The 24,021-nt window shown below is 43.0% G+C and overlaps 1 protein-coding gene across 1 annotated transcript in view; it reads right to left on the minus strand.

Moving 5' to 3' along the window:
- Positions 1-24,021, minus strand: part of ING5 (inhibitor of growth family member 5) — a 53,587-nt gene that overhangs the window by 17,881 nt on the left and 11,685 nt on the right. Inside the window, exons 2-4 of the mRNA XM_073625756.1 lie at positions 8,087-8,158; positions 7,061-7,227; positions 5,627-5,738 (exon numbers count right to left, since the gene is read on the minus strand). Coding sequence (XP_073481857.1) covers positions 5,627-5,738; positions 7,061-7,227; positions 8,087-8,158 — 351 coding nt within the window. The remainder of the gene's footprint in view (positions 1-5,626; positions 5,739-7,060; positions 7,228-8,086; positions 8,159-24,021) is intronic.

Below are 24,021 nucleotides of genomic sequence, written 5' to 3' on the forward strand. Positions count from 1 at the left end.
CTGTTTATTCGGTTGAAGGTGGCGTGTATGTGTGTGTCTGATTTCAACCTTGCCTCCCCCCCTCTGGGTTTGCAGCCATTCAGGGATCTATGATATGCTCATACCTTGCCTTTATTTTGTTTATTTTTTAATATCTCACCATGTCTACAGTCAAGTGTATCTCCTGGAATGTGAGGGGATTAAACTCCAAATTTAAAAGAGCCTCCCTGTTTGATTTCCTTAAGGTACACATACCTCATATACCGTGCCTACAGGAAACGCACCTTATGGGATCAAAAGTTCTTTCCCTCAAAAAACATTGGGTTATGCATGGATATCATTCCACCTATTGGAATTATGCCCGGGGGGTGTCCATTCTCATACGGAAAGGCCTCCCCTTCTCATGTGACAGGGTAGTTCTGGACCCTTAAGGGTCGGTATATTTTTCTTCAGTGCGTGGTGTACGCTACGTCACTACTGTTGGTGGTGGTGTACGCCCCCCCCTTTTAAACAGCTGCAATCTTAACAGATTTGAGTGTACAATTTTCTACTTTGCCAATGCTTGCTACCCTTATAGTTGGGGACTTCAATTTAGTCCTTGACCCTAGCTTGGACAGATTGAAACCTTTCCAGTATGACTCCAAGTTTTTTGGTCAGTGGTGTGCTTCCTTTGGCTAGGTCGACCTCTGGCGACAAAAACATCCTATGGTCAGGGAATATTCATGCCAATCTCGGACATACCATACTCTTTCTAGGTTGGACTATGCCCTGGGAACTCCTGATCTTGTCTCCTATATCCAGACAGTCTCTTATCTGCCTCAGTTGTGGAAGCTCAGTCCCCTATGGATATCCACCCCTGAATTTCAGGAACCTATCGGCCAAGATATGACTCACTATTGGGGGGGGGGGGGGGGGGGAGATCCCCACGTGGGATGCCTTTAAGGCAACTGTGCAGAGCTCCTACATCTTTAATATTGCCAAGCATAGGACGTCCTCTCAGGCTGCCCTTCTGGCCTTGGAGTCCTCTCTGGAGACCGCTAGGGCCCAATACAATGCGATTCCCACCCCGGACTCCCATGGAGTCTTGGTGGGGGCGCATGGGGACTGGATCTCCATAGGGTGGACACAACGCGGAAGCAACAGTTGTATTTGTCAGCCAGGCTACATGAGTACAGTGGTAACAATGGTAAGACGTTGGCCTCTCTCGCACGGATTATACCGCAAATTCAACTACCAGATGGCTCTGTCACATCTAATCCCCTGACCATAAATCAGACATTTAAGGTCTTTTACGAAAGCCTTTATTCAGCCCCGGCCGAACTTGAGTCCACGGAGTTTGAGTCCATCCAGTTCCCTGCATTGGAAGGCTCTCATAACACTATCTTGGACAAACCCCTGACGATTGAAGAAATCAATGAGGCCATATATTCTCTCCCTCCTAATAAAACTCCAGGGTTGGATGGTTTGCCCGCCGAATGGTACAAAAACTATGCTGACCAATTGGCACAGAAATTACACTCTCTCTTTGGGTGGGCACTGGAGGAGGGCGAACTTCCCTCCTCCATGTGTGAAGCCCTGATTGTTGTACTACTCAAACCTGATAAAGATAAACTGTTGTATGGGTCATACCGTCCAAGCTCACTACTGAATAGTGATGTTAAGGTGTTGGCTAAAATTCTAGCTTCAAGGCTGCAAAAGTTGAGTCTCCACCTTGTTCATAGAGACTAGACTGGGTTCATGCCTGGAAAGAGTACGTATGATAACATTCGCCGTCTTTATCTGCATATTCACAGGGCTTCCACTGACCAAAAAAAGCAGACTGGTGTTATCATTGGATGTGCTGAAAGCCTTTGATACAGTTAATTGGTCCTTTCTTTGGGAAACTATGCATCGTATGGGCTTTGGCTCCCAATTTATCAAGTGGGTCCGTTTGCTTTACTCCAACCCTAGGGTCAGGATATGTACTAATAAGGATGTTTCTACTTTACAGAGGGGAACTAGGCAGGGCTGCCCGCTCCCGCCGCTTCTGTTTGCACTGGCCATAGAGCCCCTTGCTCTGGCAGTGCGGCAGATGGCAACGGTAGGTGGCATCTGCTATGGGGAGCTGTCTGAAAAGATCTCTCTATGCGGATGATGCTCTAATTTACCTAGACGGCTCAGAACAGTCCTGTGTTTCCCTATTGGGAGCTGTGGAGGAGTTTGGGAAGGTCTCCGGGCTGGGAAAAATCTGTGGCATTTCCTATAGGCCCCAAACTGGACTATGCCTACCCATCTCAATCCAAATTGACCATTCAACCCACATTTAAATATTTGGGGGATCTATAATCAACACTGACCTATCTATTTTTGAAACACTTAATATCACCCTGATTATGACCCACATGGAGGCCAGGCTACGTACCTGTACCTCCTTACCACTAAATCTAATTGGCCGTGTGAACATTTTTAAAATGATATGCTTACCCAAATTTCTATATGTTTTCCGGGCATTCCCAGTCTTTTTGTTTAAAAAAAACTTAACAGAATTAATTTACTTTTATCCACCTTCCTTTGGCAGGGGTCAAGCCCATGTTTTGCAAGGGCCTCTCTCCAGGCTGCTAAGCTTGATGGGGGGTTAGCCTGCCCTAATCTACGACATTATTTTATAGCTTCACAGCTCGGTTATGTCTATGACTGGTTTCTGGAGGCCTCCTCATCCCGTTTCACACTGGTTGGCTCTAGGGTCTCACTTGTTGACGCACTACACAGGTCTGTACCCAACGCTGCTCTCCGATAAAAGTTAGCCTGGTATGAGGGTAATAAGGCGATCAACAAACTCAGATTCCCTATGGTGGACACGACTTGGTGTCACCCATGCCTCCCACATGCCGTGGAGTGATGAATAAATTCTTTCAAATATATATCTTTTATTAGGTCATGCCATCCGACACAATTTACAGGTCTGACCCAGGAGCTCACTGAATCACCTCTAGAGGTGCTACTGTCGTATCCAGACATTAAAAAGCTGGTTACAACTATTTATTCTTGCCTGCAGTCTGCTGGGGTCAAGCCCTTCCAGATTACTCAGCGGAAATGGGAAGTGGAAATTCTGAGCTGTCCGAGGAGGGGTGGGAGGAGGCCTCGGAGGTCTGCTTTCAGGATTTTATTGGGTCAAACGATCAATATGTACAGTTTAAATTTATACATCAGTTGCACTATACTCCTGCCAGGCTTGCTCGAATGGGTTAGGTTTCCGCTGCTTCATGTTCCAGGTGTGGCTCCACTGAAGCCAGATACATGCATATGTTTTGGTCTTGTCCAGCTTTGTCAGCATACTGGAAGGACTTATTCTCTTTTTTTGAGGACACCTTACACTTACCTGTACCTCACACTCGAAGTTGGACTGCTGGGAGTGTTAAACGACTTCCTACATAGGACCCATACTCGGACTCTTGTGCGCATATATTATTGTTCTATGCTAGGAATTTTGTTGCAATGGAAGAATGCTTCTGCTCCGGATATTCAAATGTCTTAAACGCATGGATTGCTGTGTTTGTAGGCTACTGTGTGCCCTGTTGTTGGCTTTGTGCTCCTTCAGCCTGGTTGGAGGGGGTGGCAGCGGTGAGGCTCGAAGGGTTGTCTCACTTGCTGTAAATGGGTAGGTGGGTGTGTGTATATATATATATATATATATATATATATATATATATATATATATATATATATATATATATATATATAAAAATTTTTTGCCTCTATACACCACCACAATGGATTTGAAATGAAACAAACAAGATGTGATTTAACTGCAGACTTTCAGCTTTAATTTGAGGGTATTTACATCCAAATCAGGTGTACGGTGTGGGAATTACAACAGTTTGTATATGTGCCTCCCACTTTTTAAGGGACCAAAAGTAATGGGACAGATTAACAATCATCCATCAAACTTTCACTTTTTAATACCTGGTTGCAAATCCTTTGCAGTCAATTACAGCCTGAAGTCTGGAACGCATAAACATCACCAGACGCTGGGTTTCATCCCTGGTGATGCTCTGCCAGGCCTCTACTGCAACTGTCTTCAATTCCTGCTTGTTCTTGGAGCATTTTCCCTTCAGTTTTGTCTTCAGCAAGTGAAATGAATGCTCAATCGGATTCAGGTCAGGTGATTGACTTGGCCATTGCATAACATTCCACTTCTTTCCCTTAAAAAACTTTTTGGTTGCTTTCGCAGCATGCTACGGGTCATTGTCCATCTGCACTGTGAAGCACCATCCAATAAGTTCTGAAGCATTTTGCTGAATATGAGCAGATAATATTGCCCGAAACACTTCAGAATTCATGCTTCTGCTTTTGTCAGCAGACGCATCATCAATAAATACAAGAGAACCAGTTCCATTGGCAGCCATACATGCCCACGCCATGACACTACCACCACCATGCATCACTGATGAGGTGGTATGCTTTGGATCATGAGCAGTTCCTTTCCTTCTCCATACTCTTCTCTTCCCATCACTCTGGTACAAGTTGATCTTGGTCTCATCTGTCCATAGGATGTTGTTCCAGAACTGTGAAGGCTTTTTTAGATGTTGTTTGGCAAACTCTAATCTGGCCTTCCTGTTTCTGAGGCTCACCAATGGTTTACATCTTGTGGTGAACCGTCTGTATTCACTCTGGTGAAGTCTTCTCTTGATTGTTGACTTTGACACACATACACCTACCTCCTGGAGAGTGTTCTTGATCTGGCCAACTGTTGTGAAGGGTGTTTTCTTCACCAGGGAACAAATTCTTCGGTCATCCACCACAGTTGTTTTCTGTAGTCTTCCGGGTCTATTGGTGTTGCTGAGCTCACCGGTGCGTTCTTTCTTTTTAAGGATGTTCCAAACAGTTGATTTGGCCACACCTAATGTTTTTGCTATCTCTCTGATGGGTTTGTTTGGTTTTTTCAGCCTAATGATGGCTTGCTTCACTGATAGTGACAGCTCTTTGGATCTCATATTGAGAGTTGACAGCAACAGATTCCAAATGCAAATAGCACACTTGATATGAACTCTGGACCTTTTATCTGCTCCTTGCAAATGGGATAATGAGGGAAGAACACACACCTGGCCATGGAACAGCTGAGCAGCCAATTGTCCCATTCATTTTGGTCCCTTAAAAAGTGGGAGGCACATATACAAACTGTTGTAATTCCTACACCGGCCACCTGATTTGGATGTATATACCCTTAAATTAAAGCTGAAAGTCTGCAGTTAAAGCACATCTTGTTCGTTTCACTTCAAATCCATTGTGGTGGTGTATAGAGCCAAGAAGATTAGAATTGTGTCAATGTCCCAATATTTATGGACCTGACTGTATATGGGTGCGATTGCAGAATGAATGTTTCTCTACTGCCTATTGCTCTATGACTCACTGTAGCTGGGCCCTATGTATGAGGTCCACATACATTAACCCTGCTAAACCTTTTGCTCCCAGTTCTCCTCCATTGACGAACCGGGGTTCACAAAACTTAAGCATTACTAGTTAGCCCTGTTTGGCTACTGTTTATGTACTGTAATTTACTTACAAGTTGTACCTGTTTGTTTATGTGTGCCTGTAAAACATTTTTTTTTTTAAAGAAAATCAATAAACAAATATTTAAAAAGAAAAAACAAAAAAACACAACACTTGCTTTTTATTCCTCGTCCAGATGGGCTGTCAAACTCTGCTCCTTCCAATTTTTCTTTGAGATCAGCTTCAAATCGTGCCAGGTCTGCATCTAGCCGTCTGATGTGTTTATCCACCTTTTTTTTTTAAAGGGAATAAAGAATTGTAATTGGTGGAGGGGGAAGAAGAATGATCAAATAAGCATCCAAAGCACCCCCAATTTAACATGCATGCAATACCATCAAACTGGTGAAGATAATGCTAATATCAAACACCATCTTTTATTTCATTTATTAGCAACCTCATCTGTGTGCCTTTCATAAAAAATTCTGACGTTTCTTTCTTTTGTTTGTATTGGTGCAACACAAAAAAGTGGAGACAAAAAGCCAAATCTGACACATTCCACGCAAAACTCCAAAAATGGAATGAACAAAATTATTGGCACCCTCAATTTAATATTTGGTAGCACACCCCTTGGGGGGGAAAAAAAAAAACCAAAACCCTAACATCAATTACTTCCTATAAAACTATCAATGAGTTTTACGCCAATGGCATTACGGACCACTCTTTCGCCAACTGCTCCAGATCTCTCAGATTGGAAGGGTTTCTTTTCCCAGCTGCTGTTTTGAGATCTCTCTACAGGTGCTCTATGGGATTTAGATCTGGACTCATTGCTGGCCAGTTCAGTACTCTCCAGAGCTTTGTCTTAAACCATTTCTGGGTTCTCTCCGACGTGTGCTTTGAGTCATTGTCCTGCAGTAAGACCTATGACCTCTTATGAAGATCCAACTTTCTGACACTGGGCCCTACATTGCAGCCCAGAATTCCTTGGTAGACTTCAGATGTCATAATGCCATTCACACGGTCAAGACATCCAGTGTCTGAAACAGCAAAGAAACCCCAAAACATCAGTGTACCTCCACCATGTTTGACTGCAGGGGACTGTATTCTTTTCTTTAAAGCTGGGTTCCCATTAAAAAAAAAATAAAAAAATAAAAGTGTGCGACACATAACAGAAAGGTTGAGTCCATTTTTTTTACCATTTTAATGGGTTGCCGGTGTGATGTCTAGATGGTCAGTAAATTGATACAGGTGAGTTTAATTACAGATTACAGGTGCATCACATTGCATTCACTTGGAACGCAATTATTTCTTATAATTTTAAGAAGGTGCCAATAATTTTGTCTAGTACATTTTTGGAGATTTGTGTGAATTGTGTCAGATTTGGCCTTTTGTGTCTTGTCTGTACTTTTTTGTTTCATACGGATACAAACAAAAGAAATAAACATGAGAACGCCTAAACAATTGTAATTGCAACAATTTCCTGGGCAAAGTGGTGCAATATTTGACAGAAATGCAGGGGTGCCACTATTTTTTGCCATGACTGTGTATTAAATAAAATAGTGACTACCAAAAATTCCAATCCACAGCACTATAACTGCATGGCTCTGGTACTTACCATCTCATATGTCTGCATGGCTAACTGCACTTTATCATCACTGTACTCCTTGCATTTGCTGTAGGCATTTTGAATGCGCTGTAAATGTTGCACTCTCTGTTCAGGGGTAAAGTCTCGTACTTTGTTGATGTATTCGCTAGCCAAGGCATCAATTTCTTTCTTTTTATCTGTTCCAAAAGAAAAGAAATACAGTAATCTTCATACAACGCATAAAGTCCATGATATCACCACAAATATACCAATAAACCTCCTGGATTTTGGCTGCCCAATGTACACCTGAATAAGCCTGCAGTTTTGCAGCCATTGTGTCCTTGCTGGACATCACGTGCATCCCTCTGACTTTGAGGAGTGGGCTCCCTCTAGGCAGACCTGCCCTTAACCTTATTTTAATGCTATATGTGCTCCTACTTAAGAGTTAGGATTGCAGTTTACAGGAGAAGCCTTGATGTGGGAACTGCAGCTTTTGCATATATTTGCAAATGTGTGAAAACCAAATCCTCTGTATTTTACATGAATTGTTAGACGGTTCAATTTGGTTGTTTTGCAGGCTGGCAAGTGTGCTGGGAAATGTTGTGTGATATGCCTTGCCCTCCATGTGCACCTTACTGTAAAGGCTAGTTATAGGTTGGGGGATTGCCACTTTTTGTACTGTTGGCCATAACTGGCCAGCGATAGGACCACTAAAAAAAGTGTAGTGCCAACACTCACCTATGTTTATGCTGAAAAAAATGCTGTTGAATGTCAATTGCCAGGAGATCAACACTCCTAAAAGTGTATCTTTTCCTGCTCAACAACTACAGGGGACCTCATAAGAGCGGCATTTACACACATGCTTACTTTTTTTTGTTTTTCCAGATATGCCTTTAGTGAGAACATTCTGTATAGGAACAAGGTTCCTACAAGCATTTTGCAAACTGCCACCTGTCCTAATACGACACTCTTCAGACTAGCAATTACAAGGTTAAGAAAATTCCTGGGTATACTTGGCCTACAACACCAACATGAATGTAACTGCAGACCACATACCCTCAGTCCTCTGATCCAGGTCACTCATGAGTTGGAAATTTCGTTGAAGCTCACATGGTAGATTTTCTATGCCTTAAGAAAAAAAAAAAAAAACACGTATACAAAAGTATGACCTTTGTTTCTATGATAAACAAGGGACCAATAATTTTAGCAACGCTTAAGAAAAAAAACAAAAGAAACCCTACTGTCAAACAATAGTACTATAACCTACATCAGCCTTTTTACCCCAGAACACCATCTAAAACACTTTATGGTCTTGGAGACTGCCTACTAAAACCAATTCATTAGGGCTCAGTGGCAATAGTACCCTTTAAGTGGTTGTAAAGTTTTTTTTATCCTACTGCATTAAGATAAGGGAGAGAGAGAGAGGGAGAGGGGGAGAGAGGGAGAGAGGGAGAGAGGGAGAGAGGGAGAGAGGGAGAGAGGGAGAGAGGGAGAGAGGGAGAGAGGGAGAGAGGGAGAGAGGGAGAGAGGGAGAGAGGGAGAGAGGGAGAGAGGGAGAGGGAGAGGGAGAGGGAGAGGGAGAGGGAGAGGGAGAGGGAGAGAGAGGGAGAGAGAGAGAGAGAGAGAGAGAGAGAGAGAGAGAGAGAGAGAGAGAGAGAGAGACTTGGCTCAGGTGCCCCCACAGCAATCTGCTTGCTGTGGGGGCACTCAACAGGAGGGAGGGGCCAGGAGAGCCAAAGAGGGACCCGAGAAGAGGAGGATCGGGGCTGCTCTGTGCAAATCCACTGCACTGAGTAGGTGGATATAACTTTTTTTTTATTATTAAAAACAAACACGAGACTTTACAATCACTTTAAGCTGGATATATACATAACCAAAGTCAGCCAGTTCAGCAGGAACCAGCTGACTTTCGGTACATGTGTACTCCTCTGTTCAACAGAAGCTGGTCGTTAGACCACCTTTTGCCAGTAAACCAGCATTTGACCAACGCGTGCAGCCAAGCGCTGATCTGTGTATTCTGACGGGAGAATACAATACTGCTGCAGGAGAGATCCCGGCATTCACATCATTTGAATGGATGCGGGGATCTGTGGAGTTTTGTTTTGCATTCGGCCCGCTGGTTGAACACAAAAAACAAAAACCACACACACACATCCTGCGTATATGCCCAGCAGAAGATTGGTGGTTGGTAGGAACAACGCAAATCTTACATTGGTGGTCAGAAGGAAGAATGCAACCCTTACAGTGAAAAAGAGAATAGGTCTTGTGCCACTGGCTATGCCAAGTGGTTTTGGACTTATACAGCCATTCTCAGACGTTAGGTCAATCAGCCACAGCTCATGGAACCCCTAGCAACCTCTGAAGGAATTCTAAGTTTCCAAAGAGCCTTGGTAGAGCATGGCTACTCTACAATCTTAGTAAGAATATGACAGGGAATTTTGTCAAAAAGATACAACAATAGATAGCAATATCTTGACACACATTTGTAAATTAAATGACACTTTACTGGTGTTACAAAGTTCAAAGTACAAACATGCCTGCTCGGAAGCAAGGACGAGCCAGAAGCGGTCGGTCTTGTAAACTAGTGCTCGTAATGGAGAATTAACATTCGTGACACGGTAAAATTATGAAATCTCGAAATGCAGCGCACAATTCTCTTCTTCTTTAATGGGATATTAATGAAGCTGCCTGGCTGGTAATACTGATGGAGTTATTGCAAACGAATATTCAAAGGCTTTTTTTTTTTCTAGTGATATCAAGAATGATATTATGCTTTCTTTTTTGGGCAAGTTACCACAACACCATTATCCCGTAGTTTTTAAGATCAAAGATACAACTATGTTGGTATCCCTTGTCAATTTTACATTGTATTTTTTTTTTTTAAATGTAACTGCCTACTCCCAAACTGTCATTTGAAGTAAAACACAACAGCCAAGTATTATTCTCCACAATTATTTTTATTGTGCATTAAAAAAAGAAAAACAAATAAAATTAGACGTGCCATCTGCCAATAGAACTTAACCAAAAAGTGCATTCTATGCATCCAAAAATATAACAAATCAAAAAAATAAAATAAAAGCCTCATGCCTGTGTCCTGCTTCTTAACCACTTAAGCCCCAGACCATTTGGCTGGCCAAAGACCAAAGCACTTTTTGCGATTCGGCACTGCGTCGCTTTAACTGACAATTGCGCGGTCGTGCGACATTGCACCCAAACAACATTAACATCCTTTTTTTCCCCACAAATAGAGCTTTCTTTTGGTGGTATTTTATCGCCTCTGCGGGTTTTAATTTTTGCGCTATAAACAAAAAAAGAGCATCAATTTTGAAAAATAATGCAATATTTTTGACTTTTTGCTATAATAAATTTCCCCAAAAAATATATAAAAAAAAAAAAAAAATTGCAATAGGCGTATATCGATTGGTTTGCGCAAAAGTTATAGCGTCTTCAAAATAGGGATAGTTTTATGGCTTTTTTATTATTCATTTTTTTTTTACTACTAATGGTGGCGATCTGCGATTTTTTATCGGGACTGCGACATTATGGTGGACACGTCGGACAATTTGACACATTTTTGGGACCATTGGCATTTTTACAGCAATCAATATTATAAAATGGCATTGATTACTGTAAAAATGTCACTGGCAGTGAAGGGGTTAACCACTAGGGGGCAGTGAAGGGGTTAAGTGTATCCTAGTACGTGTTCTAACTGAAGGGGGAGGGTCTGTGCAGGGAACATGACAGATCGTCTGTTCATACTCTTTTCTCCCCTCAGAGTACCGGAGACTGTATGTTTACACACACAGATCCTGGTTCTCGTGTGCCCTGATCGACCACGGGCACTCGCATCGGCTCCGTGGGCGAGCAGGCGGCACGCACGTGCCCCATAGTGGCCGTCTATGGTACCGACTCACGCAGCCGAGCCATGTTGCCGCAGTATAACTGCGGCAGCTGGTCGGCATGCGATTAATATAGGGGGTCAACAATGCCAAGAGTTGGTGAAAGCAGGAGTCCGTCATCCAGAGTTAATTCTGAAAAACATTTGGATTATTCTCCTGTTGCTCCCGCAGCAAAGGCATATGACATAATTGGTCACGATTAATAAAGCAACCAATTTTTGGTCCAAGAACTTCTCCTGTTCCTGGACTGGACTTGGGTCAAAGCAATAACTCCAAGGCCAATAATAAATAATACGTTATCTCCTCCGATTCCGCAACATGTCTGGTTGATGAATGACTGCTCAGAAACGAAATGAAAAGCGTGAACTGAAAAGAGTGAATCAACAATGGAATATAATAGTGCTGCTGCTGCGGGAGATCCCGCCATCCACATCATTTGAATGAATGCAGGGATCTGTGAGATTTGTTTTGCGTTCGGCCCGCTGGTTGAACACAAGAAAAAAAAAAAAAAAAAAAAAAAAAAAAAAAAAAAAACCACACACAACATTCTACGTGGCCTGTTCACCAATGCCAGGAGCCTGGCGGACAAGATGGGTGAACTGTTGTACGAGGAGGATTTGGATTTTATGGGAATTTCAGAGACCTGGTTCAACAGCTCTCATGATTGGCTGTCAACCATTCAAGGGTATTATACCCTTTGGGCTCTTTCACACGAACGATCAGTTCAGGTCCCCCTGTCAGTTTTTTTAGACGGACCTGAACGGACCCTCCATAGACCTCTATGGAGCATCAGATGTCAGCAGTGACATGTCCGCTGACATCCGACCTGCTCCGATCCGAAAAAGTGTAACGGAGGAAAAACCTCTACGGTCCGTCGTCATCCGATCCCCCATAGGGGAGAGCGGAGCTCTGACAGGTCCGTCCCTGCACAGTGTGCTGAGACGGACCTGTCATCTGCCTGCTTAGTGGGGATCGACGGAGCGAAGCAGAGCGGGCTTCGTACACGGACACGTCCGTGTGAAAGAGCCCTTTATCTCAAGGATAGAGAGGGTAAAAAAGGGGGATGGCGTATGCCTATATATCAAGAATAACGTACAAGTGAATGTGAGAGATGACATCAATAAGGGAGTTAGGGAGGAGGTGGAATCCTTATGGGTAGGGCTCCAAAGAGATGAAGTCAAGGGGAAAATAATACTGGGAGTATGCTATAGGCCCCCTAACCTGAGGGAGGAGGGGGAGATGGATCTCCTATCACAAATTGGATTAGCAGCAAGGATGGGAAGTGTTATCATAATGGGGGATTTTAATTATCTAGACATACACTGGGCGGAGGGAACCACACATTCATCTAAGACTCGGCAGTTCCTAAATGTCTTGCAGGACAATTTTATGGGTCAGATGGTAGACGCACCAACTAGAAATAAAACGTTACTGGATCTACTGATTACCAACAATACAGACCTGATCACGGATGTGGATATACAGGGCAATTTAGGTAACAGCGATCACAGGTCAATTGGTTTCAGTATAAAATCACACAAATAGGAAACATAAGGGGAATACAAAGACACTGAATTTCAAAAGAGCCAACTTTCCTAAACTATGAACCTTGCTAGAAGGCATAAAATCTTAGGAACAAAGAACACGGAGGAGAGATGGGTTTGCTTTAAGAGCATATTAACCACTTCCCACCCGGCCACTGCACATAAATGGCCGGGTGGGAGCTCTCTCCTTCTGAGTGGACGTTCCCGAACGTCCTTCAGAAGAAGCGTGATTGCGCGATCCCGATGCGCGCGTCCCCCGGATACGGCGCATCTTGGAACGGCAAGAGGGCACTGCGATTTGCCCTCCTGATCCGCACGATGGCTGTGTCTAATCACAGCCATCATAATGTAAACATAGGGGGAGGGGTGACATTTGACAGGGGATTACGCCGCTGCGTGCCCACGCAGCGGCGCAATCCCGATCTGCCTGTGCCCCCCAGAGACAGGCGAGTAGCACAAGACAGTAGGGCTAGAAGTCGACCGATATATCGGCCGGCCGATATTTGGCTTTTTTTACTTAATCGGCATCGGCCGATTGCTGATAAAAAAAAGCCGATTATAACTTCAGCGGGACTTGCAAATGACTTCTGTAATAGAAGTCAATTGCAAGTTGTCTGAAGGTTTCTTCTCTCCTCCTCTGGGCAGCCTGCCAAATCTGATAAGAAGATACATTTGTATCTCTTTGGGTTCTTTTATCAATAGACTGAACTCTGTGTGTAGAAGTTCTCAGTTTAACCATTTAAAGACTAAATCTTTTTTGACATTTGTTGCTTACAAGTAAAAATTCTGTATTTTCTGCTAGAAAATCCCTTGGAACCCCCAAACATTATATATATTTTTTTTAGCAGAGACCCTAGGGAATAAAATAGCGGTTGTTGCAATATTTTATGTCACGCGGTATTTGCGCAGCGGTCTTTCAAACGCAATTTTTTAAAATAAAATACACTAATAAAAAAAAAAAAAATATAAGCAGTAAAGTTAGCCCATTTTTTTTCATCCAAAAGTTTTGGTTACCTGTTTTTGTGCATTTAATATTTAAGATATAGTTTTTTTTTTAATCTAAATTATACATACAAGTGAACTGATTGGAGGTTTGTTTTGTTCAATAAATGTTTAAATGTAAAAAATTTTCTGCATCACTTATTACTTAAAGTTGCTTCCACACTGGAGCGGGCAGGCGTTGACGATAAAACGCTGTTAGTTTTAGCGGCGCTTTACCGTCATTTTAGCGGCGCTATTCGGCTGCTAGCAGGGCGCTTATAACCCAGCTAGCGGCCGAGGAAGGGGTTAAATGCGCCCCTGAAGTGCTGCTGCCGAAACGCTTTGCAGCCGCTTCGGCAGCAGTATACACCGCTCCAAAGACATCCTGCTAGCGCATCACCTCAGTGTGAAAGCACTCGGGATATCACACTGAGACTGTAGGGAAGCCGTTTTACAGGCACTTTACAGGCGCTATTTTTAGCCCAAAAGCGCCTAAAAAAACGCCCCAGTGTGTGGGGTCTAACTGTTAGATTTTATGAGATGAAGGGGGAAAAAAAAAAAAAAAAAATCGGCCTAATATATCGGCATCACATATCGGCCACCACGATTTCTAAATATCGGCATCGGCCAGAGAAAAACCCATATCGGTCGACCTCTAAGTAGGGCCATATGATTGGCCCTCCTAAACACAAATAGAGAGCAGTTGTAAATGCTCTCATCTCTTCCGCTCTTCACACAGAGCCTGTCAGTGAGGAAAGGAAGAGACAATCTGTGCTGCAGCCAGGAGATCAGTGAGTTTTTAGCTGTTTGTCTGCCGTTTACCCACTGATCACCCAGCTAGTGTCCCCAAAACACAGTGTCTCAAAAACAGTGAAAACACCTGTCATACAGTGAACATCTGCCTGCCAACAGCTGGCACATCAGCCGCCCGCCAACATCTGGCAAATCAGCCACCGCCCGCCAACATCAGGCACATCTGCCCACCCACCCTCTGGCACATCTACCCGCCAACATGACAAAAAGATCGTACAGCGCAGAGGAGGCTCTCCAGATACTCCAGAGTATGTCGGACGAGAGTAGCGGGGAACTCTCCCCGTCAGACTCGGATATAGACTATGAGCCAGTGGAAAGCAGTGGCTCCAAGATGGAAACCGAGGAAGATAGAATTCTAACAAGGAGAACCGGGAGATATGAGCAGGCGCAGACATCCACCAGCAGCGCACCACTCCAGGGCATCCACCAGCAGCATAGCACTCCAGGATGATATGCAGGCATCCACCAGCAGCGCAGCACTCCGGGATAGGCAGGCATCCACCAGCAGTTCTGCAACCTTCCTCGATAGGCCAGATGCTAGCAACGGAGCATCCCATCAATGAGGCAGGGCCCATTCTAGCCTCCCAGATGGTCTACTGTATCCAACATGGCTGCCCGATACGTCAGTAGAAGCTGTAATTCCCCTTTTTACAGCCCAGCCAGGCCCTCAGATACAGTCAGAAAATGTAACCCCAAATTTATTATTTTCACTTATTTTTTTACCGATGATTTCCTAAATTACATTGTGGAGCAATGTAATCTATACTCCAGCCAACATATAGCCAACAATACAAATTCTTCATATGCCCGTCCCTTTGTTTGGAAACCCTCAGAATTTAAAATTTTCCTTGGCCTAACACTCAACATGGAGCTGACCCAAAAAAAAAAAAATGAACTCCATGCCTACTGGTCTACCCAACCTATCCACCACATGCCAGTCTATTTGTCAATGATGCCCAGAACCCGTTACAAGATGATTATGAGATTTTTACATTTCAACAATGCCAAATGCCCCCCTCGAAATCATCCCAGTTATGATAAGTTATTCAAAATTCGGCCCCTAATCAATTTTTTTTTTGCGCCAGCTTCAAGCAGATGTTTACCCCTGATATAAATATTTGTGTAGATGAATCCCTAGTACACTTCACCAGAAAACTTGGAATAAAGCAATACCTCCCCAGTAAAAGAGCCAGATGTGGGGTAAAATTTTATAAGGCCTGTGACGGGGCCAGGGGTTACACATATGACTTCATCATTTATGAGGGAAAAGACAGACAGCTAAACCCCCCCGGATGCCCTATACACAAGGAAAGGTGCAAAATCTGGAAAGGGCATGAAACCATCATAATTTGCAGATAATGATCACAAATATTATGGGTATATATATTGGAGGAGAGGGAAATGATGCATTAGTCCATAAGAGTCCATATAAGGAATCTGGGAGAAGGAATAATGGTGTGGAGTGCACAAGCAGGGCTGCCTTCCAGAGAACTGAAACCAAGCTCCAGGATCTGAAGGAAAAACACAAGGGGGAAGGCGCCTCTGGGTGTAGTATAAAAACCATTTATTAAAAGCCAATGTGCAAACAACTCACATTTAGGTGATCATAAAACAGCATGTATTGAGGTGGGGGGGGATGATCCATCATGGGACAGTCCGTCAGATCGGTCACGGTGATCTCTGCTGGCTTGCTGTACACCGCTGAAGCCGGCCACGGTGGTGATGTAACTCAAAGCAAGGCCAGGAACACAGGTAGAAGGCTGGCGCGGAGTTGTGACGTCACTGGTGAGCGACACGTTTCGTGAGCGTACAGGCTATGATATTACGGTAGCCGTGCTCCTTCCTCAAGCTACAGATGGATCGTGATGCTAGCTTAAATAAGCCGGGGGGGCATGGGGCAAGGTAAACACATTAAAAAAGGTCCAATTTCATATACACACACACACACACACATCTGGGGAGTATTTTAAAACAAATGTTTAGAAATTCTCAAGACTGCGATAAACACCCCAATAGAAAAAATAATAACTAAAGAAACATGTATCTCTATACGTATATGAAAGATATATATCCATACATATATATTATGATAAAGTCACAATACATGAAAAAAATGAGGGGACAATAATAGCGAGCTCAGCAATATGGTCAACAATATATATACATAATGAGTCGAGTCCATATGCAGACCCATGCAAGTGTGTATACAAAGGACGTGAAATTACTCATTTTGAACGTCCAGTGTGTGCATAGGGGTCATGCATAAAGTACAGTACAGACTTATATGGGCAGTACGGTAATGAGTAAAAAATATAAACTAAGATATCGTAGAGGGGAAGGAAAAAACTTTACATTAAAAACAAGGTCAATTAGGACTGTACGGAACAATGTATAGTCTATACTTGCACCAGCCCGTCACCCACATAGAAAGGGAAAATCAAAGAAAAGACCAACCTGTGGGTACAGATTAGTGTATATATATGTTTTCTTCTGTGACATGAACAAAAAGTGAAAAACAAAAAAAACAAAACAAACAGTGGCGCTATCTTAAAAACTAATATTTTTCACCCTTAGCGTGAAACCTTTAAATAAAGGCGGGGAAGAGGGAGGCGCTACAACCACAGGAAGTGACCAGCAGGACAGAGAGAAGTCTAGGAAACTGGAGCGACCTTGTCATCGTTTTCAACAGCTGCGAACACCGGGGGGGGTGGGGGTGGTCCCCACTTTACCAAAAAGAGAAACAAACATCATAATGAATGGAAGAACGGTTTGGCTTTTCCTTCTTCTGTGCTCCACAGCACTTAAGCCTTACATGAGAGTGTGGGCAATTGGAGTTGGTGAGTGAATTTCTTTAGGGAGTGGGCTCACTCAGCACCTGGGTGTGGTGGAAGCTGCAAAGAAGACATCACTTTAACCCCTTCCCGCCGACCGTACGCAGATATGCGTACTCGGCTTTCGGGGGTTATACCAGGATGATGCCTGCAGCTGCAGGCATCATCCCGGTACCGCTGTTTAGAGCCGGTGATTGGCTATCCGTGTATAACAACCGATGTGGCTAAAAGCTGCTCGGCTGTTATACCGGAGCAGCGGGAGGGGACGTCCCCCTCCCGCCGCTCTTACCGGGCCTCCCGGTCGATCCGGAGGCTCGGTGACCAATCCGATGCCTCCGGAGGCTCTGGGCGGGCTGGAACGAAGCTGTGGGTGGCTTCGTTCCAGCCTTCAAATTGTAAACGCGGAAGTGACGTCATGACATCACTTCCCGTTTACTCAGCTGCCAATGGCGCCGGTTTTTAAAAAGTACACAGTATTCAGAATCACCGTTTTCGGCGATCTGAATGCTTTGAAGTGTAAAGGAGGGATGGGGGGTCTTTTAGACCCCCCATCTCTCCATAAAGAGTACCTGTCACCACCTATTACTGTCACAAGGGATGTTTACATTCCTTGTGACAGCAATAAAAGTCATCCAAACATTTTTTTTTTTTAAAACACAATTTATGAATTTAAAAATAAAATAAATAAGAAAAAAAAAATATTTTTTTAAAGCGCCCCCGTCCCCGCGAGCTCCCACAGCGAAGAAAACGCATACGGAAGTCGCGCCCGCATATGTAAACGGTGTTCAAATCACACATGTGACATCGCCGCGATCAGAGCGAGAGCAATAATTCTAGCACTAGACCCCCTCTGTAACTCTAACCTGGTAACCGTAAAAAAAAAATTAAAGTGTCGCATATGGAAATTCTTAGGTACCGTAGTTTGTCGCCATTCCACGAGTGTGTGCAATTATAAAGCGTGACATGTTTGGTATCTATTTACTCGGCGTAACATCATCTTTCACATTATACAAAAAAATTGGGGTAACTTTACTGTTTGGATTTTTTAAAATTCATGAAAGTGTCCCTTTTCCAAAAATTTGCGTTTAAAACACCGCTGCACAAATACCGTGTGATATAAAATATTGCAACAATCTCCATTTTATTCTCTAGATTCTCTGCTAAAAAAATATACATAATGTTTGGGGGTTCTAAGTAATTTTCTAGCAAAAAATATGGATTTTAACTTGTAAACACCAAATTTCAAAAATAGGCTTAGTCATGAAAGGGATAAAGACTAAGATTTTTTTATGCAAATTTTTTTTTGCAATACAATCATTTGTTGTGCACTTTGTGTATATTCTTCACATATATACATAATATATATATAAATATATATATATATATATATATATATATATATATATATATGCATTTTTACATTTGTACTTTTATTTAGTTAAAAGGTATCACTCTAAGGGTGAAAAATATTCGTTTTTAAGATAGCGCCACTGTTTTTTTCACTTTTTGTTCATGTCACAGAAGAAAACACATACACATAAGAGATATATATATATATATATATATCTTAACGTTCAAGGTGGCAGCTTTAGTTTTTCTGTAAAATTCATTTGTGTACTCCGAGGCGCAGTGGTGGTAAGCAAAGTATAGGTGGGCAGTGATACTTTGAATATCAACTTTTAGATAGTTAGAATACATGGGAACAGGGACTAGATCCAAAAAAGCAACACTAGATTGTATAAGATAGTAGCAATCTCAATGCTCTCGTTTATAACTCCTGGCGAAAGTACATCCAAGGTGTAAATCCAGTAGGTCTCACGAGCGCAGAGTTTCTTAAATCTCTCAGCAGCCAGAAGGGACCTAGGGATCTGTTCAATGATCCAGACCCTAGAGCTCTGGTGGGCCATAGCAAAGTGTTTGGAACACTGAGGGTCTGTGCCCCCCTGAACAAGTCTTCTATGTTCGCCAGACCTCTGTCTCAAAGCCCTAATTGTCCGGCCCACATAAATTAGGCCGCAAGGACAACTTAGGCCATAGATGACAAAGTCGGACGAGCAATTGAAGAATTCCTTCAGTACATAGGTCTTACCCTTGGTGGTGAAGGTTTTTTTGTCCGTGCAGGACAAATTTGCAAGTTTTGCATAGGGCCTTTCGGCATTTATACATGCCTACCAAAGGGATTAGTGTAGGTACAGGTGGTATGGCTGAAATAGTTTTAAGTTTGCTAGGTGCAATCTTGTTTTTTTAAGTTGGGGGCCCTGCGGTAAATAACTTTTGGGCGGGCGGGGAGGGATGTTTTTAGATGAGGGTCTTGGTGTAGGATACCCCAGTGTTTTTCCAGAATCTTCTCCATGTTTTTATACTTATTGTGAAAAGTGGTTATGAACCTACTGGATCAATCATGTGGAGGTTGGTTAGTTTTGGGAGGTTTCCCATGCAGATAATGTTTATAAGCTTCTTCAACTAAAGTTTCTGGGTATTTTTTGTCGAGGAATTTTCTTTTTAGAGTTTTGCTGAGTTCAGCATAATCAGAGTCCTTGGTACAATTCTGCTGAAGGCGGCAAAATTGTCCTTTAGGGATATTCGTGATCCACTTGGGAAAGTGGCAGCTCTCAAAATGTATGTAGGAATTCCCTGCTGTGGGCTTAGTATAAATTTTTTGAAGTGATAGTATTACCATCATGTCCTAACTCAAGATCCAAAAAGGCCATGGTGGCTGAGTCGGTAGCTGACGTGAATGACAGCCCATAGGGGTTGTTGTTACAGTGTTGAACGAAGGTAGTAATCAGATCAGTGTCACCATCCCAAATGATGATCAAATCATCAATATATCTCCCAAAGAATATTATGTTGGCCGCAAAGAGATTATTTTGGTAAATGAAGTTGGTTTCCCATAGGCCGATGGCCTGGTTGGCATATGAGGGGGCAAAATTGGCCCCCATTGCTGTACCCTGTATTTGTTGGTAATATTCATCATTGAAGGAAAACTAATTATGAGTCAGGCAGAATCTTGTGGCCTCTATAATAAACTTCGCCTGGCGCATATTGATCAAGGGATCAGTGGACAAAAATTGCCATGAGTCCAAAGTGGTGTGGAATGGAGGTGTACAAATGAGCACACATCAAGTGAGAGCCAAACATAAGTGGACTCCCACTTGTACGGTGACAATAATTCCAAGAGGTGGGTACCATCATGAATATATGATTGTAGTTGGGATACTATTGGTTGTAAGAACTGGTCTGTATACAGACTGAAGCCAGTGGTGACGCTATCCATGGCTGCTACGATTGGTCTACCCGCAGGATCCTGTAGACTTTTGTGGAATTTCGGCAGGTGGTAAAAATAAGGTATTTGATAGAAAGTCTTGCGCAAGAAAGATCTTTCTATTTTTGTAATACCTTCTTGAAGGGCAGTGGAGATCAGTAGATCAGCTTCTGCAGCATAATCAGCTGTATGGTTCCTGGTGAGTTTGACATATGTCGTTTCATCGGAAAGTAGTCTGTATGACTCTCTCAGATAATCTGATTTGTTTTGAAGTACTATGCCACCTCCTTTGTCTGCTGATTTGATAATCAAATCTTCCGTGTGAATAAGTTGATCGAGTGCTTTGATCTATAAAGGTATTAAGTTATTAGATTTCGAGGCAGAAGTGGATTCACATAGTTTCTTAAGGTCTGCAAAAACAACTCTGTAAAAGGCTTCTATGTATGGGCCTTTAGACTGCGTGGGAAAGAAAATTGATTTGGGTTTGAGTGTAGTGTGGACAATGGGGGGGGGTGACACGAGATGCTGCGTAAGTGAACGCAGCACCATGTCATCACTGTAGGATACGTAAAGGTTATCAATATCTAGAGAGGACTCAAAACTAGATACAGGTGAGGCTATTATGGGATTGGTGGAGGGAGTAGCATTGAGATTACTGGGAATGTTTTTTTCTCAGATTGGATATGAAAATGCCTCTTTAAAGTAAGATTCCGTATGTAGCTATTAAGATCTTTAAAAAGAACAAAAGGATTAGGTTTATTCGTAGGTGCAAAATTAAGTCCATGGCTGAGAAGGGACAGATCTGCATGGGATAGGGTATGAGAGGATAGGTTAAATATTTTTATAGTTTGGGGTATTTCTGTGTATTTGTTGTTTCTTGCCTCGTCCTCCTCTGCAGCCTCGTCTGTGAGCTTTCTTTTTCGAGAGGTCAGGACCAGAGGAGGACTGAGCACTAAAAAAGGGGAAGCTCCGGAACAACCTGCATTAGGTGGTATATTACAGGGGGAAGGGGTAGGTAGTGAAATACAAGAGGACAATTCATTTAGAATTGGAGGTACTCTTATTGGGGGGAGTTTAGACTCACTAAGGGTAGGTTGATCAACTGAATTAGGGTTGTTACAAGGGACAGTAGCAACATTGGGAATGTCAATAGGAGTAGCCGGGACTAGGGGACCTAGAACTGGGGAAATGGGTTGCATGGTTGATGATGAATTGGGAGACCTATTGTAAAACCGATGTAGAGCACAAATAAGTTCATCCTTTTTGTTATTATTATTGGCGTAGGTATTATGATTGAGGTATGGTCTAGAGGTGGTGTGGTTTCTTGGAGGATGTTGGGGAAAACGATGACGGGCATTGGGATTGAGATTATCTCGCTTGTGACAAGTAGAGGCATTGTTATTATCTAGTCGGAAACTCATGAGAGGAACAGGAGGATGACTGGAAGGTACAGAATCAGGTCTACTATGACTGGGAGGATGGCGACTAGGAGATGAGGGGGATGTGTGCGGGATGTTCTTTTTGTTCCAAAGGAACACTCTGTTTAGATTATCCCTTTCATGACTAAGCCTATTTTTGAAATTTGGTGTTTACAAGTTAAAATCCGTATTTTTGCTAGAAAATTACTTAGCGTTCCCAAACATTATATATATTTTTTTAGCAGGGAATCTAGAGAATAAAATGGCGATTGCTGCAATATTTTTTATCACACGGTATTTGTGCAGCGGTGTTTTAAACGCAAATTTTTGGAAAAGGGACATTTTCATGAATTTTAAAAAATCCAAACAGTAAAGTTACCCCAATTTTTTTGTATAATGTGAAAGATGATGTTACGCCGAATAAATAGATACCAAACATGTCACCCTTTATAATTGCACGCACTCGTGGAATGGCGACAAACTACGGTACCTATGAATTTCCATAGGCGACGCTTTAAAATTTTTTTACGGTTACCAGGTTTGAGTTACAGAGGAGGTCTAGGGCTAGAATTATTGCTCTCGCTCCGACGATCGCGGCGATACCTCACATGTGTGGTCTGAACACCATTTACATATGCGGGCGCGACTTCCGTATGCGTTTTCTTCGCTGCGCGAGCTCGCGGGCACAGGGGCACTTTAAAAAAAAATTTTTTTTTTATTTATTTTATTTATTTTTTTACTTTATAAATTGTGTTTTTTAAAAATTTTTTTTTTTTTTTTACTTTTATTGCTGTCACAAGGAATGTAAACATCCCTTGTGACAGAAATAGGTGGTGACAGGTACTCTTTATGGAGGGATCGGGGGTCTAAAAGACCCCCCCATCCCTCCTTTACATTTCAAAGTATTCAGATCGCCGAAAACGGCGATTCTGAATACTGTGTACTTTTTTAAATTCGGCGCCATTGGCAGCCGAGTAAACGGGAAGTGACGTCATGACGTCGCTTCCGCGTTTACAACAAGAAGACTGGAACAAAGCCGCTCACAGCTTCGTTCCAGCCCGCCCCCAGCCGCCGAAGGTACCCGATTGGACACCGGGCCTCCCGATCGCACGGGAGGCCCGGTAACAGCGGCGGGAGGTGGCGGGAGGGGGATGTCCCCTCCCGCTCCTCCGGTATAACAACCGAGCGGCTTTTAGCCGCATCGGTTGTTATACACGGATAGCCGATCGCCCGCTGTAAACAACGGTACCGGGATGATGCCTGTAGCTGCGGGCATCATCCCGGTATAACCCCTTAAAGCAGAGTACGCATATCTGCGTACGGTCGGCGGGAAGGGGTTAAAGTCATCCAAATCACGTTTGAATTTACCGATTTTTTTTATTAATAAGGTTATCCTCATCTTTTTTTAGTATTTTCTTTCAATATTTCTAACCATGATGGAATATGAACTGAGAATTTAGAGATTTCTTCTATGATGGCGTTAACTTGCTGACTACGTTTATTAAATCTGTGTGTTCGGTGGGAAATGAGTGTTCCCATCCACTTGGTACCAAGGACTCGGATTATGCTGAACTCAGCAAAACTCTAAAAAGAAAATTCCTCGACAAAAAGTACCCAGAAACTTTAGTTGAAGAAGCTTATAAACATTATCTGCATGGGAAACCTCCCAAAACTAACCAACCTCCACATGATTGTTCCAGTAGGTTCATAACCACTTTTCACAATAAGTATAAAAACATGGAGAAGATTCTGGAAAAACACTGGGGTATCCTACACCAAGACCCTCATCTAAAAACTTCCCTCCCCGCCCGCCCAAAAGTTATTTACCGCAGGGCCCCCAACTTAAAAAGCAAGATTGCACCTAGCAAACTTAAAACTATTTCAGCTATACCACCTGTACCTACACTGATCCCTTTGGTAGGCATGTATCAATGCCGAAAGGCCCTATGCAAAACTTGCAAATTTGTCCTAGACGGACAAAAAACCTTCACCACCAAGGGTAAGACCTATGTACTGAAGGAATTCTTCAATTGCTTGTCCGACTTCGTCATCTATGGCCTAAGTTGTCTTTGCGGCCTATTTTATGTGGGCCGGACAATTAGGGCGTTGAGACAGAGGTTTGGCGAACATAGAAGACTTGTTGAGGGGGGCACAGACCCTCACAGTGTTCCAAAACACTTTGCTATGGCCCACCAGAGCTCTACGGTGGGTCTTAGGGTCTGGGTCATTGAACAGATCCC

The sequence above is a fragment of the Aquarana catesbeiana genome, linkage group LG04, assembly GCF_042186555.1.
Source record: "Aquarana catesbeiana isolate 2022-GZ linkage group LG04, ASM4218655v1, whole genome shotgun sequence".
In the NCBI taxonomy this organism is placed as follows: Eukaryota; Metazoa; Chordata; class Amphibia; order Anura; family Ranidae; genus Aquarana; species Aquarana catesbeiana.